Raw genomic sequence first — 19209 nt, forward strand, 5'->3', positions numbered from 1 at the left:
TGACTCTGAGGAGGCCTGTAATGCTGCACAGTGCTCTGGATGGTGGTCTGAGGAGTACTGTAATGCTGCGCACAGTGCTCTGGGTGATGGTCTGCCTGTGGAGGCCTGTAATGCTGCACAGTGCTCTGGATGGTGGCTGTAATGTTAAACAGTACTCTGAACTGGACGGTGGTCAGAAGAGGCCTGTAATGTTGCACAGTGCTCTGGACGGTGGTCTGAGGAGTACTGTGATGCTGCCCACAGTGCTCTGGATGGCTGTCTGACTCTGAGGAGGCCTGTAATGCTGCACAGTGCTCTGGCCGGTGGTCTGAGAGGCCTGTAATGCACACACAATGCTCCAGCCGAAACGGTGGTCTGAGGGGAGGCCTCAGGCCTGTAATTGTAATTTACACACTCACAGTGCTCCCTGCTCTGGACGCATACCTCCCAACTTTTTGAGATGAGAATGAGGGACACCTATCAGCAAAAGTATGCAGGAATAGGACACATCCCTTTCCACGCCCCCTTAGAGGAGAATTGTACAAAAAAAAACAAGATTGGTTAAACCCACAAGTGTTTTTTTTACCACTATTATTCCTTCATATTGGCTTTTGGAATTTACAAATGCAGCAATTTAGAAATCAGATGAAAGGTTTAGCACCGGAAAATACTTTTTGATAGATAAAAAGTGAATTTTATATACATCTATACAGATCAGACCAAAATGAGGGACAAATGAGGGGGAAAGAGGGACAGTCCCTCCAAAACAGGGACAGTTGGGAGCTATGTGGACGGTTGTGAGTCAGGACTCTTGTCGGGAGGCCTGTAATGCACAGTGCTGATCTTGACGGTCGTCTGTGAACTCAGAGGAGGCCTGTAATGCTGGATGCACAGCGCTGCAACTGCTGCTAAGCGAAGCACGCTACAGACTCAACACGCTTGCTTGCTGGGAGCGGAAGCAGGCGGAGCTCCATGGAAACTGGAAGTTCATGAGGGTAAACGTCCCTGCCTCACATTTTCGTTTTGACTTTGTTCATTAACAAAAACAGAATTGATTTTCGTCAGTAGATGAAATTGTGGTGTACTTTTCGTGTCGTTTTCGTCACTGTAAAAAGGGCGCTGACGAAAATGTTTTCGTCTATGAAATTAACTCTGCTAAGGACATTGACAACACTGTTCAAGCTGGAAGATAAGTCGTTAAACGTGCACTTGCATTCAAGTTCTTTGTTGGTGGCAAAGTCCAGACGTAAATCCAATTGAGAATCCGTGGCAAGACTTAAAAATTGCTGTTCACAAACACTATCCATTTCAATCTGACAGAGCTTGAGCTATTTTGCAAAGTAGAATGGGCAAAAATCCACCTAGTATGATCAGGTTCCCAAGAGACTACATAAGGATTGTGGTTCAATCTTGTTATCCAGACTCCACCCAACGCATTTTGTCATAATTCAGTGCCATCAGGGGTGTGGCTAGTGGCAATCGCAGCCTGTCCCTAATTGCACTCCAGGCTTTCCAGAAGGGTCCAAACTTGGCAGCACTTTCTTGTAATTTCAACTTGTTCTTCTCAAGTACAAGGTTGTTTTACAGCCTAGAGCTTCCTTTCCTCCCAGTGGTTTATACTTATTTCACCTGAATGGGTATATCAAGTTTTTCCACCCCAAACTCGCTAATCCATGTCCTTATGGACCTTGTTTGTGCAATGGTGTGCAGTCATGTTGGAACAGGAAGGGGCCATCTCCAAACTGTTCCAAAAAGTTGGGAGCATGAAGTTGTCCAAAATGTCTTGGTATGCTGACACATTAAAAGTTCCCTTCACTGGAACTAAGGGGCCAGGCCAAACCCCTGAAAAACAACCTCACACAATAATCCCCCCTCCACCAAATGATTTGGACCAGTGCACAAAGCAAGCTCTATAAAGACATAGATGAGCGAGTTTGGGGTGGAGGAACTTGACTGGCCTGCACAGAGTTCTGACCTCAACCAGATAAAACACCTTTGGGATGAATTAGAGCAGAGATTGCAAGCCAGGCCTTCTCATCCAACATCAGTGCCTGACCTGACAAATGCGCTTCTGGAAGAATGGTCAAACATTCCCATAGACACACTCCTAAACCTTGTGGACGGCCTTCCCAGAAGAGTTGACACTGTTATAGCTGCAAAGGGTGGGACAACTCAATTTTGAACCCTACAGACTAAGACTGGGATGCCATTAAAGTTTATGTCCGTGTTAAGGCAGGTGTCGCAATACTTTTGGTAATATAGTGTATGTGGACCTACGGCTTATACCCCTAGGTCGCTCAGGGGACGTCTTGTATTTCCAAAATACCTAGTTGGTCACATCCCTGCCCATGCCATTATGATATGTTTGATGTGCAGTACCCCTGCTTGGGTGATTGACTGTTTTATTATTGAGATTTTTTTTCTTTTACAAAATGATTGTACCAAAGAATATCCAATCTAGCTGAGCAGGGCAGAAGGACAGGGAGCTTGATCAAATATTACACATGTTTTCACAATCTAGCACAAGCATGAGAATGCAGGTTTGGCTGGCTTAAATCAGGTTTGGCCTCCACCCAGAGTCTGGCCACAATCAATCACCTTGCATTTGGACAGACAGACAAGGAGGACACCATAGCAAAAGCCAGGATGCTAGAACCAGCAACTACGACAGAGCAGGAGCGCATACGCTCCTGACAATGCCATTGCAAACAATGGGCTGCGACTTGTTATGTCAAAGTCGCATGACAAGTCGCACAAGGGTGAATGGGCCATTATACCCAATTTCATAGTAGAAACTAGTAAAAAGTAGTGAAACTGTTGAATGCCAAAATAGCATACGTGGTAGATGCGCTAGACTCCTTTATTTGAAAATGTCTTTCCAACAGATGGATGTGATGTCAGGAATTCCTCAGAGAGACGTTCTCTATTATCTCCGGATCAGAGCTCAGAAGATGGTTCCATCACACAGGATCCATCGTGAGTAAACCCAAACACATCACAATATATACATCACAGTCCGAAGACATCAATGGATCCCTCTGATCAGGGGAATCTTGTGATCAATCACATACTGTGATCGCAAATATCTGCTTAAGCTTCCACACTGCAGAAAGAATCAACAGATCCTTGTAACCCGAAGGAACCTTCTTTACCCCATGAAAGCGTTCACCGAGGTGACAATCTATTCTCATATTTGGTGTGTGGAAAATGTTTCATTGAAAACAAAAACCTTATTCGACATCAGAGAGTTTACACTGAAGAGTGTACTTATTCATGCTTGTGTTGCAGGAAATGTTTAACTGACAAAAGAAAACTTCGTGTACACCGGAGATATTACATGGTTTAGTGTCCGGTTTCCTGTTTGGAATGCGGGAAAAGTTTCTCTAAAAAAAAAAAAAGATCTTCTTGTACACCAGAGAATTCACACAGGCGAGCGTCCTTATTTATGTACAGAGTGCAAGAAATGTTTTACTCGAACAGGTGCACTATATGAACACTGGAGAATTCACACAGGGGTGCGTTCTCATTTATGTTCAGAGTGCAGGAAATCATTCCCTGAGTAAAGGGCCCTTCTTAGACACCAGAGAAGACACACAGGTGAACGCCCTTATTCATGTTCACGGTGCAGGAAAACTTTTGCTAAGAAAGAGAGCCTTGTTAAACATGAGAAACCCCACACAGGTAAGCATTCTTATTCATGTACAGAGTGCGGGAAATCTTTTGTTTGTAAAGGAGACCTTGTTAAACACCAGAAAATTCACACAGGTGAGCGTCTTTATTCATGTTCAGAGTGCAGGAAATCTTTTAATAAGAAAGATTATCTTGTTAAACACAAGAAATTCCACATGGGTGATTGTCCTTATTCGTGTTGAGAGTTCGGGAAATCCTTCATTCGTAAAGGAGACCTTTTGAAGCACCAAAAACTTCACACAAATGACCGTCTATATTCATGTACAGAGTGCAGGAAATCCTTCATTCACGAAGGAGACCTTGTGAAACACCAGAGAATTCACAAGGTTGAATGTCCCTATTCATGTCCTGAGTGCAGGAAATCTTTTACTGAGAAAAAGTTACTTCTAACACACCAGAGAAGACACATGGGTGAGCGAATGTAGTGTGGATGGTGGAGGAGAGCTGTCGGAGAATGTAGTGTGGAAGGTGGAGAACTGTCGGAGAATGTAGTGTGGATGGTGGAAGAGAGCTGTTGGAGAATGTAGTGTGGATGGTGGAGGAGAGATGTTGGAGAATGTAGTGTGGATGGTGGAGAGCTGTTGGAGAATGAAGTGTGGAAGGTGGAAGAGAGCTGTTGGAGAATGAAGTGTGGATGGTGGGAGGAGAGCTGTCAGAGAATGTAGTGTGGATGGTGGAGGAGAGATGTCGGAGAATGTAGTGTGGATGGTGGGGAAGAGCTGTCGGAGAATGTAGTGTGGATGGTGGAGGAGAGCTGTCGAAGAATGTAGTGTGGATGGTGGAGGAGAGCTGCTGGAGAATGTAGTGTGGATGGTGGGAGGAATGCTGTCAGAGAATGTAGTGTGGATGGTGGAGGAGAACTGTCGGAGAATGTAGTGTGGATGGTGGAGGAGAGCTGTAAACGATTGTAGTGTGGATGGTGGAGGAGAGCTGTCGGAGAATGTAGTGTGGATGGTGGAGGAGAGCTGTCAGGAGAATGTAGTGTGGATGGTGGGAGGAGATCTGTCGGAGATTGTAGTGTGGATGGTGGAGGAGAGCTGTCGGAGAATGTAGTGTGGATGGTGGAGGAGAGCTGTCGGAGAATGTAGTGTGGATGGTGGAAGGAGAGCTGTCGGAGAATGTAGTGTGGATGGTGGAGGAGAGCTGTCGGAGAATGTAGTGTGAATGGTGGAGGAGAGCTGTCGGAGAATGTAGTGTGGATGGTGAGAGGAGAGCTGTCGGAGAATGTAGTGTGAATGGTGGAGGAGAGCTGTCAGAGAATGTAGTGTGGAGGGTGGGAGGAGAGCTGTCGGAGAATGTAGTGTGGATGGTGAGAGGAGAGCTGTCGGAGAATGTATTGTGGATGGTGGAGGAGAGCTGTCGGAGAATGTAGTGTGGATGGTGAAGGAGAGCTGTCGGAGAATGTAGTGTGGATGGTGGAGGAGAGCTGTCGAAGAATGTAATGAGCATGGAGGAGAGCTGTCGAAGAATGTAGTATGGATGGTGGAGGAGAGCTGTTGAAGAATGTAGTGTGGATGGCGGGGGAGAGAGCTATCGGAGAATGTAGTATGGATGGTGGGGGGGAGCTGTCGGAGAATGTAGTGTGGATGGTGGGGGGAGAGCTTTCAGAGAATTTAGTGTGGATGGTGGGGGGAGAGCTTTCAGAGAATTTAGTGTGGATGGTGGAGGAGATCTGTCAGAGAATGTACTGTGGTTGGTGGAAGGAGACCTGTTGGAGAATGTAGTGTGGATGGTGAGAGGAGAGCTGTCGGAGAATGTAGTGTGGATGGTGGGAGGAGAGCTGTCGGAGAATGTAGTGTGAATGGTGGAGGAGAGCTATCGGAGAATGTAGTGTTGATTGGTGTGGGGAGAGCTGTCGGAGAATGAAGTGTGGATGGTGGAGGAGAGCTGTCAGAGAATGTATTGTGGATGGTGGGAGGAGAGCTGTCGGAGAATGTAGTGTGAATAGTGGAGGAGAGCTGTCAGAGAATTAAGTGTGGATGGTGGAGGAGATCTGTCGGAGAATGTAGTGCAGATGGTGGAGGAGAGCTGACAGAAAATGTAGTTTGGATGGTGGAGGAGAGCTGTCGGAGAATGTAGTGCGGATGGTGGAGGAGAGCTGTCGGAGAATGTAGTGTGGATGGTGGAGGAGAGCTGTCGGAGAATGTAGTGTGGATGGTGGAGGAGAGCTGTTGAAGAATGTAGTGTGGATGGTGGGAGGAGAGATGTCAGAGAATGTAATGTGGATGGTGGAGGAGAGTTGTCGGAGAATGCAGTGTGGATGGTGGAGGAGATCTGTCGGAGAATGTAATGTGAAAGGTGGAGGAGAGCTGTCGGAGAATGTAGTGTGGATGGTGGAGGAGAGGTGTCAGAGAATGTAGTGTGGATGGTGGAGGAGAGGTGTCAGAGAATGTAGTGTGAATGCAGGGAGGACTTTAGAAACACACTTTGTCCTGAATGTTCAAAATGATAGGCTCTCTCACCAGAACATTAATTTTCACAACATTCTTCCCATAGGATGTGCACGTAAAGTATTTTATTCATGTTATCTACCTGTAAAAGTCTCCCTGATGTAGACATCCAAAATCCTAAGGCTGCTGCTGGGGGCCATCATCTTGGATGTGATGTCGGCTGACTTAGAGCTGTCACCCAAGTAACACTTTATTGCAGTAGTTCTTAACCTTAGGTACCTCCTTTGTACCCTCAGATACCCACAACAGGTCGTGCTTTGGGAATTTCCCTTAGATATAATAGCAATCATAAATGCCAAGCCATTGACATGGATCTAAAGCTTCTATGCAAGATGAAGCAAATACTGAAAACATGAGTTATTGGGGGTAGGACCTCATTCATACAGGGAAAACTAAAGGGTACACCCTTGCAAGGCCACTTTTCCCCATGCAGGCAGCCTTAGTGATGTTGGGGTTAGCAGCTGCGTAAAGACACGGATACCATTCTGACATCTGTGCAGTTGTATGGCCCTAAATGCACACTGTCTGCTCTCGGGGCCATACACCCACATGTATGTCCGATTGGGTGCAGCATCTGATCCCATGCAACCGCTGCATCCCATCTGACATCACTGCATCTGCCTGCACTGGAAAACGTGGGCTGTCCACAGGCGTACGCTTTAGTAAGCCCCACGTGAACAAGGCTTCACTGAGAGCTGAGATTGGGCACCACTGTTCTACAGTATTCCCCTTCGCTCCTCCTCAGTATTTACATAAAAGATTACATAGCAGGGCATACCTCCCAAATTAAGAATTTAGGTAAGAGGGACAACAAGGGAGAAAAAGACCTATGGCCAGAAGTGGGGGTGGTTAAGTTACACTGAGTACTGGGTGTGTAAAAATAGAGTATAAGCCTACTTGTGTATAGACCACGCGTGCACGAGGTTTAATTCCTGGAATGGACAGTAAAAAAAAAAAAAATCCAGCACCTCTGAATTCTTCAAAAGATTAGATGAAATTTGAAGATGACCTTCTTTTTGACCTTCTGTCAGTATTGGAGGCACCATATTTGCGAAAATCCTCCTGTAGAATCTGCCACAGTGTTTTCCTGTTCATGTTCAATTCTTCTGCCATAATTCGCATACACAGTCTTCGATCTGAGCATACGAGGCTTCGCACTCTGTCCACACTTGCATCCATCCTTTGTGTTTTTGGCTTCCCACTTCTTGCATCATTGCGGACATCTTCCTGTTCCTCCTTGAACCACCTATGCCATTCAAAAACACTTGATTTCTTCATGAATGTTCACCACAAGCCTGTTGTAACAGAGCAAAAGCTTCACTTGAACTTTTGCCAATTTTTTCACAAAATTTGATGTTAATCCATTGCTCCAGATTCCTGTCACTCATTTTCCACCAACAGCGCAACGCTGGTTCACTGGTCTGTGACCCAGGTGAGTGCAAGTTAGAACATTCCAGAACCACGCTTGAGTGTGAATGGCTGACCATAGTGCTACTCCGCCGGAATTAAATTACCACACCTCGTATGTCATATTCCTTGCACTCACAAAATACTCCTTAAAGCGGAGCTCCACCAAAAAGGGGAACCTCCGCTCGTTTGCTTCCTCCCCCCTTCCGCTGCCACATTTAACACCTTTCGGGGGAGCGGGGACCTGTTTTTGACACTTCCGGTGGGCCGCGCCGCGATGGAAAAATTGGCTGAGGTGCTGACATCGCGGGATCCCTGAACAGGTAAGTGTCCTAATATTAAAAGTCAGCATTATTTGTAGCTGCTGACTTTGAATTTTTTGGTAGGGGGCTAGAGGCGCGTCTCTTTAATTACAGTGGAGCAAATGAGAGTCTGACACAAGTTAGCAGTTCACATACTTCATTTTCTGTGCTTTTATCTGCAATTTTTTAAGATGGTTACAGGATTTGGTGGTTCTTATTTGTTAACCATTGGCATGTTGTCTTATAATAATTCACATGTACAGACACAGGGAGTCAGAAACAGGAAGTGATATCACAAACAAGTGGTATTAGGTGTAGACAGGAAGTGAGGCAACATACAAAAAGGAAGTGATGTAAGGTTTTAATAAAGGAAGTTCCGGGTGAAAGGTGATTCGGGAGGAAGTAGAGAGGAGACATTGCTGGAACTGGCAGCAGAGGAGGTAATAAGAAATTATTTTATATTTACACCCAGTAACCCCCCCATCATGTCCGTCCTCTTCCTCCATAGTCACTGTGATGTCTTATCTTCAACAGATGGGGATACGCAAGCACACTGAGAGATGGAGAGAAAGACATATAATGCCTTTATAAATAGAACTTCTCACCACAGTAATAATAACGATAAATAAAAAATATATATTTAAAGAATATAAAATATTAAAAAAATTGTTGTAGTTCTAAACCTCCCTCTGTGTTGGAAAGAGGGTTTAAAATGACTCTTTACTTGTCTATGGGTTATAATGTTTAGCAAGGCCATTGCATTATCTGTCTACAGAGATCAAAGTCTTGTATAGATCACATGATGTCATCAATGAGGACAGAGGAAAACCCAAGTCACATGACTGAGAGGATATTGGACCTCACCCTGGAGATCATCTACCTGCTGACCGGAGAGGTGAGGAGGATTCTGGGAGGTCACATGACGTCACTCTTATCTCTATTAATAAAACACAGACCTGACTGGAGAGGTGAGGAAGATTCTGGACATGACATTATTATTGTTGCTCTTTCAATGCAGAGTTTTCCTCCAGTGAAGTATGGTGACCATCTAACCATCAGAGTGCCTTCACCTCACTCCTTGAAGCTCAAGAGAAACAAACGTAAGAAGATTCTAGAAGTCACCCAGAAGATCATTGATCTGCTGACAGGAGAGGTGAGCGGTGCCGGGAATTCTGGGACATTATCCAGTAACAGACAAGGGATGTGTCTGGATGGTGACTATATCATTGTGTGTGTCAGGTTCCTATAAGGTGTCAGGATGTCACTGTCTATTTCTCCATGGAGGAGTGGGAGTATTTAGAAGGACACAAGGATCTCTACAAGGACGTCATGATGGAGAATCAGCCGCCCCTCACATCACCGGGTAAGAGGAGACTTTATTGTAAAGGAGAGAGCAGTACGGAGGGCCCCCCTAGATCCCCCATCATCTGAAAAACACATAGAAACAATGTATTCAGTCAGTGTGTGCGTTTCCTACAGATGGATCCAGTAATGGGAACCCACCAGAGAGATGTCCTCGTCCTCTGTATTCCCGGGATTCCTCAATGGAAAAGCACACCAGCTTGCATAAGGTTAAGTAGAAAGATAATAGCTGATACTCACATTTTGACATGTTCAGTAGCTATATTGTTTAAGCTAAATTTGTTTTTGTAAAATATTCAGGGTATAAACCAGTGTGATTGGAAACACATTAAAGAAGAGATAAAAGAGGAGGAGGATGAGGTTGGCGTGATGGAGAAGTTTTTAGAAGGACAGAAATACCCCTTCAAGAACGTCATGATGGATCCATCTGGTGACACAAACCCACAAGAGAGATGTCCCCGTCCTCTGTATTCCCCGTATTCCACCCAGGAAGATCACACCATCCCTCACCATCAGGTAGGTGGGACTAAGAGTGAAGAAGTGATTCTGAACTTTGCAAAATCACATTCTTCAAGGTAGTCTCTTGTTTGGTTTACTTTTACATCTAAAGTGTTGCCTTTCCACCACGTCCTCTGTTTCTAGTTCTCCCTTGGTGCACCCCCACTTTTGTCTTTTGAAAATGAACATACAGTACTTGCCTTTCTTCCATGGGTCTTGAGTCCAGTTAATGACTAAGCGCACGTGAAGTGTGCAAAACGTGTCTACCCAGCATTCTGATTCCTGTAGTTTTTGGGATGTCCAAATAAAAAGGATTTTGATCTACAGCGGTGTGCGGCCATTTCTTTAAACTTTCTTGGGTCCAGTCACATGACATCATAGATCCTCTTCTTCCTTCTGTTCCTCCAATGGCGAGCGCGTGTTAAATGACGCAGTGCTGTTCTTTGCTCTTGTGTGTTCAGACTGGCGTGATGATGCTCCCAGAGGGCAAAGGGCTCACATGAAATGAGTAGAAAACCCCATTTTTATCTGCTGCAGGTCAGTAACCCCTACCGGTCATGTCTTATCCCCAACCTGTGATTGAACAGTGAAAGGAGAAGCAGCAGACTGATGAGTTCATCTTTCTGTCACTCTGCTGTCTCCTCCCGTGTTAGCACTTTAGCACAGCGGCTTGGCTCTCAGTGCTGCCTTCCTCTCCTAGTCTGAGCTCTGTTGTATAGAACCTGCAAGAGCCTGATACCAGATCACATTCAGGTACTTACACTACTGGTATTATAAAAAGAAAAAAAAATGACTTTAATTGTGTATTAATGAATACAGAACTGAATATATTTGTGTCTTTTATATCCAGGGCTTTTTTCTCAAGAAATAGGTACAGTAACTCTAACACGAGCCCCTCAAAAGACCCCCCCACACACACACTCTTCAGACCGCATCAAATAGTGGGTGTGGTCAAATGTCACTAACAGTGGGAGGGTCTTAAAGGAGTGCATTACATACAGAGTGCAGAGTTCGGGAAGGTGGGGGGAACAAACAGAGTGCAGTGTTTGGGGGTGTGCTGCATACAGAGTGCAGAGTTTAGCCTTTTTCCACAGTTGCTTACCTCTGCACCCCCCCCCCCCCCCCCCCATCCACATCTAACTTTCACCCCTTTTCAGCTCTGACCTCTGCATGCATGCAATACCCCCCATTCTCTGCCCTCCATCTTCTCCCCACCTCCTTAAAAGCTCCACCATCTTCCACCACTTACTTTTGTTTCTGTATTAGGCTGAAGCACCCAGTCGCCTTTAGTGCCTACCCACACACTGTAGTTGGCTCCACCTCTCTCACTTGCAGAGAGATCATTCAGTGGGGGTGTCGGCATCTGCACTTCACCCCGGGCACCTGAATCTCCCTTGACACCATCCTGCATTCAGTGGGGGCCACTCAGGAGATCAGATCTCTGGGAGCCATTGGGAGACAAGCTGTCACTTGTAAACACAAGAAGCCAGGCTTCTGTGTTTACAAGTGATAGTGGTGTGCAGGGAGGAGAGTGCCTGAGCCAGAGGTGGTGGAACTGAGCTGAAAAAAAGCCCTGTTTATATCCATCTAGAGATTGACTTTAATAGATGTTTTTTTATTATTTTGGGGTTTAGGGTGAAGAACGGATAAATATAAAAGCTGAGGTTAAAGAGGAAGAAGTAGAGACGGATATGGGGGGTGATCAGCCGTCCATGGAGGAGGTTGGGATGATTATGAAGAGTGAAGAGGATGAGATTTCTCTACCTATCAACACAAGTAAGTATAGGCACTATTGAAGAAACGGTTCACAATTTTAGTATAGGGATTGTAGTTTAAGAAAAATGATTAGATAATTATCAGATCTTCAGATTATCTGAAAAGATGAGACTGAATTATAAATGGTGGACCATCGGAGTTGGGAAGAGAGGTTGAAATTTGTAAGATGAAGGGGTCGTCATTTCCAGATAAGCATTAGGATCATCACTTGCAGCGAATAAACTCTAATCATATGACCTACATACAAATGTTTGGTCTATTGTCTTGAAAAAAATGAAGGCTTTTGACAATCACATTTCCTCACTTCTGTGCCAACCTTGTTCAATACAGAGAACTTCCCATCCTAGTGAGATTGGAAATAAGACGCGTCCATTGAGTTCAACCAAAAGAACATCTTAAGTCTGCTGTTGAGCCCAATAAATCCCTATAAAACCTGGATTGGTAAATCCAGGTTTTCCCAGGATTCGTTGTGGAACAGAATATTTAACTCCTGGGTATATGAGGTGTGCCAATTTAATTCCCGGCATGGAAAACGCTAGAATCTGCTGTGACCTTAACCACTTGGCGACCTCCCATCCGCAATGTGCGGGCAAGCAACCACTGTAGGCAAAGCGATGTACTGGTACGTCGCTGCCAACTTCCAGGTTTTGGGCACACCTCTGCCTGGCACCCGCTGTGATTGTACACAGTGGGAGCCTATCATCAAATCTCGGGCCAATGATTCACGACCGGGATGTGCTGATCAGATGTGTGCAATCACACCGGTTGTGTGCATCACAAAGGAGACATAAAATCCCCTATTTGATTTTTTTTTTTTTTTTTTTTTTGGTGCCAGGTTGTCTTTAATGAGACATATGGGATGTAAATGACTCTGCATGTCTCCCCTGTGTTCCTCTGAATGGAATGCAGTACAGATGGCATTGCATTATATTCTTTCCCGGGTATGCTGGCTGGGGATGGGACATTGAGAGGCGGACCCAGAGGTGACATCCAACACGATTTTTTCCAGATCAGCAACAAGGAGGAGAGGAGAATGTCCACTCTGCTCCCTCCCCTATATCCGGCACCACCCACTATGTCAGTCCTGGGCCCACAGATGGACAAGCCGAGCCCAGGGTACATGGGGGGGGCGCACTGGTTCCAGTTGGTTGGTAGCACTTACCCCATCGCTTCACTGGTGGGTTCCCCTGCTCGGCACAGGTCATCACAGCGGCAGCTTCCGTTTCCTCCCTCCTCGGCGGCCAATCGGGAGTCTTCTCTTTCCGGCCAATTGGAAATCGGGTCTCGCACCCGCTTCTGATTGGCTGCATTGAGGATCAGTGTTTCAACAGCAAATGTTCATTCGCTGTTGTAACACCTGGGTGGGCTCATGGCGCCCGGAATCCTAAAAGGATCCGGACGCATGAATAGGGGGTGGCTGCGGTGGCTGTGGATAGATTAATGCTATGCATTAATCTATCTATTATATGTAGCGCCCTGGAGTTTAGTCAGGGAGCTCTTCACCAAATTCCTTGTCAGGAGTAGCTATTGACTTCTCCCCAAGTCTGGCCTGGTTGTACTTTCCTCTTCTACCACCAGGTGGCCGGGCACTTGCAGGTATTAGATTAGGAAGGACAACTCAAGGTCAGGTTATGGGTATGTGGGGTATCTTAAGCCAATGGGCAGGGGTTTTGTTGAATCCCTTGGTCTGCTGGGAGAGCCTATATATTCGGGGGAGGTTAGGTGACCCGGGTTCTTGTGTGCCACCCGGACCGCCGTCTGGGCGGACGTGTGTTGTTTGCCCCGGGCTGCTAGGCCAGAGATTGGGCCTATCCCGGGGGCATCAGGCTGCCAGGCTGTGTGAGGGCCTATCCAGAAGTAAGAAGGCAGCGCAGGGTTGGGACTGCGGCTTGCAGTCCAACCAAAAGTTGGGAAACGACACAGAGCTCTGTACAGAGGGAGTGATCTCTCAGTTTCTCATTCCTGCAAAGTTTCGGAAGTATTTCTGGGTCAGGAACTGCTAAACACTTAACGCATCATGTGCAGGAGCATTGTCGTGGTGGAGAATCCACTTGTCAGGTTAGAGTTCCCGTCTTTTCCTCAGAACAGATTCCCATAAACTTTTCATTTTCCACATTTGCATTTGTAGTTCTCGTTTTTGGTTGCCCACTTCTCATGTCATTATGGACATTTTTCCTCCCCTCCTTAAACCGCCAATACTTTTCAAAAACACTTGATTTCTTTATGAAATACACAAATAAGAGAGAAGAGTGCACAGGCTCTGGTGCAATACCCTTTATTTTATTAATAAAAAATAGATAAAAATGCACTCACAAGAAAAAATGAATCCGAGCTCATCAATCACATCTCCCCACCACGGTACTGTGCCCCAAAATCAATCACCACCCTTGATAGGAGCTCCACCTGACAGTGTCGATATGGCAGCAGTCCTGGATCGAATGCAGTCACCGCTGTGCTTGATCTCATGCATGCTGGCAATTCACATGCACAGGAAAATGTGCTTGGGGGTCATGTGACGCTTGCAGCTGGCTGCTAATAGGGTGTGTGAGTTGTTGCTACGACAACATACTTCAGAGGGCATGGCCTCCTTTATCAAGTCCACCCAACATCCTTAAATAGCCTGACTTGATATTGAGGGATTAAACATCATGGAATATTCACCATAAGCCTGTTCTAACAGAGCTAAAGTTTCACTTGCACTTTTGCCAATTTTTATGCAAAATTTGATGTTAATACCGTACGTTGCTCCAGGATCCTGTCAACCATTTTCCGCCAACAGTGCAACGCACACACGTGTTATAGTGCCTTGAAAAAGTATTCATACCCCTTGAAATTTACCACATTTTGTCATGTTAAAACCAAAAACGTAAATGTATTTTATTGGGATTTTATGTGATAGACCAACACAAAGTGGCACATCATTGTGAAGTGGAAGGAAAATGATAAAATGACAAATAAATATGTGAAAAGTGTGGGGTACATTTGTATTCAGCCAGTCAATACTTTGTATAGAACCACCTTTCGCTGCAATTACAGCTGCAAATCTTTTTGGGGATGTCTTTACCAGCTTTGCACATCTAGAGAGGGACATTTTTGCCCATTCTTCTTTGCAAAATATCTCAAGCTCTGTCAGATTGGATGGGGAGCGTCTGTGAACAGAAATTTTCAAGTCTTCCCACAGAATCTCAATTGGATTTAGGTCTGGACTTTGACTGGGCCATTCTAACACATGAATATGCTTTAATCTAAACCATTATTTTGTAGCTCTGGCTGTATGTTTAGGGTTGTTGTCCTGCTGGAAGATGAACCTCCGCCCCAATCTCAAGCTTTTTGCAGACTCTTATGCCCTGTACACACGGTCGGATTTTCCGATGGAAAATGTGTGATATGACCTTGTTGTCGGAAATTCCGACCGTGTGTGGGCTCCATCACACATTTTCCCATCGGAATTTCCGACACACAAAGTTTGAGAGCAGGCTATAAAATTTTCCGACAACAAAATCCGTTGTCGGAAATTCCGATCATGTGTACACAAATCCGACGCACAAAGTGCCACGCATGCTCAGAATAAATTAAGAGACAAAAGCTATTGGCTACTGCCCCGTTTATAGTCCCAACGTACGTGTTTTACGTCACCGCGTTTAGAACAATTGGATTTTCCGACAAGTTTGTGTGACCGTGTGTATGCAAGACAAGTTTGAGCCAACATCCATCGGAAAAAATCCATGGATTTTGTTGTTGGAATGTCCGATCAATGTCCGACCGTGTGTACAGGGCATAACAGGTTTTCTTCTAAGATTGCCCTGTATTTGGCTCCATCCATCTTCCCATCAACTCTGACCAGCTTCCTTGTCCTTGCTGAAGAAAAGCATCCCCACAACATGATGCTGCCACCACCATGTTTCACGGTGGGGATGGTGTGTTTAGGGTCATGTGCAGTGTTAGTTTTCCACCACACACAGCGTTTTGCTTTTAGGTCAAAAAGTTCAATTTTGGTCCCATCTGACCAGAGCACCTTCTTCCATGTTTGTTGTGTCCCCCACATGGCTTCTCACAAACTGCAAACGGGACTTCTTATGGCTTTCTTTCACCAATGGCTTTCTTCTTACCACTCTTCCATAAAGGCCAGATTTGTGGGGTGCACGACTAATAGTTATCCTGTGGGCAGATTCTCCCACCTGAGCTGTGGATCTCTGCAGCTCCTCCAGAGTTACCATGGGCCTCTTGACTGCTTCTCTGAGGAATGCTCTCCTTGCCCGGCCTGTCAGTTTAGGTGGACGGCCATGTCTTTGGTAGGTTTGCAGTTGTGCCATATTCTTTCCATTTTCGGATGATGGATTGAACAGTGCTCCGTGAGATGTTCAAAGTTTGGGATATTTTTTTATAACCTAACCCTGCTTTAAACATCTCCACAACTTTATCCCTGACCTGTCTGGTGTATTCCTTGTCCTTCATGATGCTGTTTGTTCACTAAGGTTCTCTAACAAACCTCTGAGGGGCTTCACAGAACAGCCATATTTATACTGAGATTAATTTGAACACAAGTGGACTCTAAAGGCAATTGGTTACACTAGATTTTACTTAGGGGTATCAGAGTAAAGCGGGCTGAATATAAATGCACGCCACACTTTTCACATCAAAGTAAGTCTTTAAAAACGAAAAACGCAGGACAATGTGGTCTATGTGGTGTTGACCAAGGCAAAGGCAGAGATCCTCTGGACTGGACGGCTTAAGTAGGCAGGACTGACGAGCAGGAAATCATCAACAGCTGAGTAACTGTGGAGAGATAGGAGCTGGCAATTAGCCGACAGCTGAGCGGCCAGCTCTAAGAAGGAAGGGCTGAGCCCAGCCCTGACAGTTTTGCCTCTGGGAAGGTGGACACTGGACACAATCAAAGGCATAATATACCTAGTGGCTATTGATTGATTTCTATTCATACTTTCGGGTCCTCCCCTTCAAACCATTGTTTGAAATCCCCCCTATAACCTTCTCTCAGGAGGTAGGCTTTCCTATTGGCAGAAAGGTATCAAACGTGGCAGCAATTTCCTGTAAATCACAACTTTCTTGTTCTTCACAAATGCAAGGTTGTGTTACATCCTAGAGCTGTTTTATATCCTTTAACTGGTTTGTTTTCATAATTTACTATTTGTATCCAATTTCATGGTAGAACTCTGGGAAATTGTTAAATGCTAAAAAGCATGGTAGTTATAAGCTAGGTTTTTTTTTTAATTTAAAAATTTCTTTCCAGCAGATGGATGTGATGTCAGGAATACCTCAAAGAGACATCTTCTGTTATCTGCTGATCAGAACTCCGAAGATGGTTCCATCACTCAGGATCCTCCAGGAGAAAATCCAAACACACAAAATATACATCACAGACCTTCCTGTCCAGAGACATCAATGGATCCCTCTGATCAGGGGGAATCTTCTCATCAATCACATACTATGATTGCCAATATCTGTTTCAGCTTCCACACTGCAGATCGATCAACAGATCCTTCTAATCCCAAGGAGCCTTCTGTACCCCAAGAAGGCGTTTACAGAGGTGACAATCTATTCTCATATTTGGTGTGCGGGAAATGTTTCGCTGAAAACAAAAACCTTCTTAGACATCAGAGAATTTACACAAGCAAGCGTTCTTATTCATGCTCAGAGTGCGGGAAATGTTTAACCGACAAGGGAAAACTTCTTGTACACCGGAGATATCACATGGTTGAGAGTCCGGTTTCCTGTTCAGAATGCGGAAAATGTTTCTCCAAGAAAAAAGATCTTCTTGTACACCAGAGAATTCACACAGGCGAGCGTCCTTATTCGTGTACCGAGTGCGGGAAATGTTATACCCGAAAAGGCGCACTATACGAACACCGGAGAATTCACACGGGTGTGCGTCCTCATTTATGTTCAGAGTGCGGGAAAGCTTTCACTGAGAAAAAGGCCCTTCTTAAACACCAGAGGACACACACGGGCGAACGCCCTTATTCGTGTTCAGAGTGCTGGAAAACGTTTGGTTACAAAGAGAGCCTCGTTAAACATGAGAGAAGCCACACAGGCGAACGTCCATATTTATGTACCGAGTGCGGGAAATCTTTTGTTTGTAAAAGAGACCTTGTTACACACCAGAGAATTCACAAAAGTGAACGTCCTTATTCATGTTCAGAGTGCGGGAAATATTTCAGTAAGAAAGATTATCTTGTTAAACACCAAAAAATTCACACGGGTGATCGTCCTTATTCGTGTTCAGAGTGCGGGAAATCTTTCACTAGGAAAAAGTTATTTCTTACACACCAGAAAAGACACATGGCAGAGGGTCCTCAGTGCATTCAGACTGCGGAAGATGTATAACTGATAAAAGAAGTCTAATTAGAAATCAAAGTAATACATATATGATGACTTTTAAAAGGGTGGAAATGTTCAAACAACAACTGTAGGGTAAAGAAAACTAGTTTATTAAGAAGTACATCCTGGCAAAAGTATATTTCATTTGTAGATGGATTTTGATGGGTTGAGTCTCCTCTTGGGTATAAATGCAAATCACAGTACATTGTGGCCATTGAAAAATATTCAAGTTGTAAACAATGTGGTTTTATAGTTCCGTACAAGTAAACAATTATAGGAATATGTACAGTACTGAGTCCAATACTTGGAAAGAAGGCAACATAAAAATATCCCAATAGGAGCGCAACACACTGGCAACTGTGACAATACATGGAGCCACAAATCAGCAATTGTGACAATATATGGACAATTGTATTAATACGGAGCAAGCAAGGGAAGCAATACATAGGAAATAAAATGCAGAAACAAGAACTGGCCTGCTCGTTATTTTTGCGGTTATGCTGAAAATGTGCTTATGGATCTAGCTAGATCTGCCAGGATGTAATGTGGATGGTGGAGGAGAGCTGTTGGAGAATGTAGTGTGGATGGTGGGAGGAGAGCTGTCGGAGAATATAGTGTAGATGGTGGAGGAGAGCTGTCGGAGAATGTAGTGTGGATGGTGGAGGAGAGCTGTCGGAGAATGTAGTGTGGATGGTGGAGGAGAGCTGTCGGAGAATGTAGTGTGGATGGTGGAGGAGAGCTGTCGGAGAATGTAGTGTGGATGGTGGAGGAGAGATGTCGGAGAATGTAGTGTGGATGGTGGAGGAGAGATGTCGGAGAATGTAGTGTGGATGGTGGAGGAGAGCTGTCGGAGAATGTAGTGTGGATGGTCAGGAGAGCTGTCGGAGAATTTAGTGTGGATGGTGGAGGAGATCTGTCGGAGAATGTAGTGTGGATGGTGGAGGAGATCTGTCGGAGAATGTAGTGTGGATGGTGGAGGAGAGATGTCGGAGAATGTAGTGTAGATGGTGGAGGAGAGATGTCGGAGAATGTAGTGTAGATGGTGGAGGAGATCTGTCGGAGAATGTAATGTGGATGGTGGAGGAGATCTGTCAGAGAATGTAGTGTGGATGGTGGAGGAGATCTGTCGGAGAATGTAATGTGGATGGTGGAGGAGAGCTGTCGGAGAATGTAATGTGGGTGGTGGAGGAGAGCTGTCGGAGAATGTAATGTGGGTGGTGGAGGAGAGCTGTCGGAGAATGATTCATGATCTGTGTGTGAGCCAGAAGAGCGCAATGACTCCCGAATCTATGAGGTATTCATCAGAGCACATTAGATTCATGATCTGCTGTGAGAAGTCTCTGAATGAGGCTCGGTTCACATTGGTGCGATCATGTGGGAAACCCTGCGGTTCACACATCGCACCTGAC

General features: G+C 45.2%; 1 protein-coding gene across 1 annotated transcript; it reads left to right on the forward strand.

The window, feature by feature from the left end:
* Window positions 1-7975: 7975 nt before the first annotated feature.
* On the forward strand, window positions 7976-18271 carry LOC141104589 (uncharacterized). Its single transcript, XM_073594211.1, has 8 exons — window positions 7976-8268; window positions 8604-8723; window positions 8847-8981; window positions 9068-9191; window positions 9308-9399; window positions 9491-9706; window positions 11323-11464; window positions 16713-18271. Exons 2-8 carry the CDS (start codon window positions 8628-8630, stop codon window positions 17804-17806), a joined length of 1899 nt encoding a protein of 632 aa, XP_073450312.1. The 5' UTR covers window positions 7976-8268; window positions 8604-8627; the 3' UTR covers window positions 17807-18271.
* The last annotated feature ends 938 nt before the right edge of the window (window positions 18272-19209 follow it).

This window comes from Aquarana catesbeiana, linkage group LG08, assembly GCF_042186555.1.
Source record: "Aquarana catesbeiana isolate 2022-GZ linkage group LG08, ASM4218655v1, whole genome shotgun sequence".
NCBI lineage: Eukaryota > Metazoa > Chordata > Amphibia > Anura > Ranidae > Aquarana > Aquarana catesbeiana.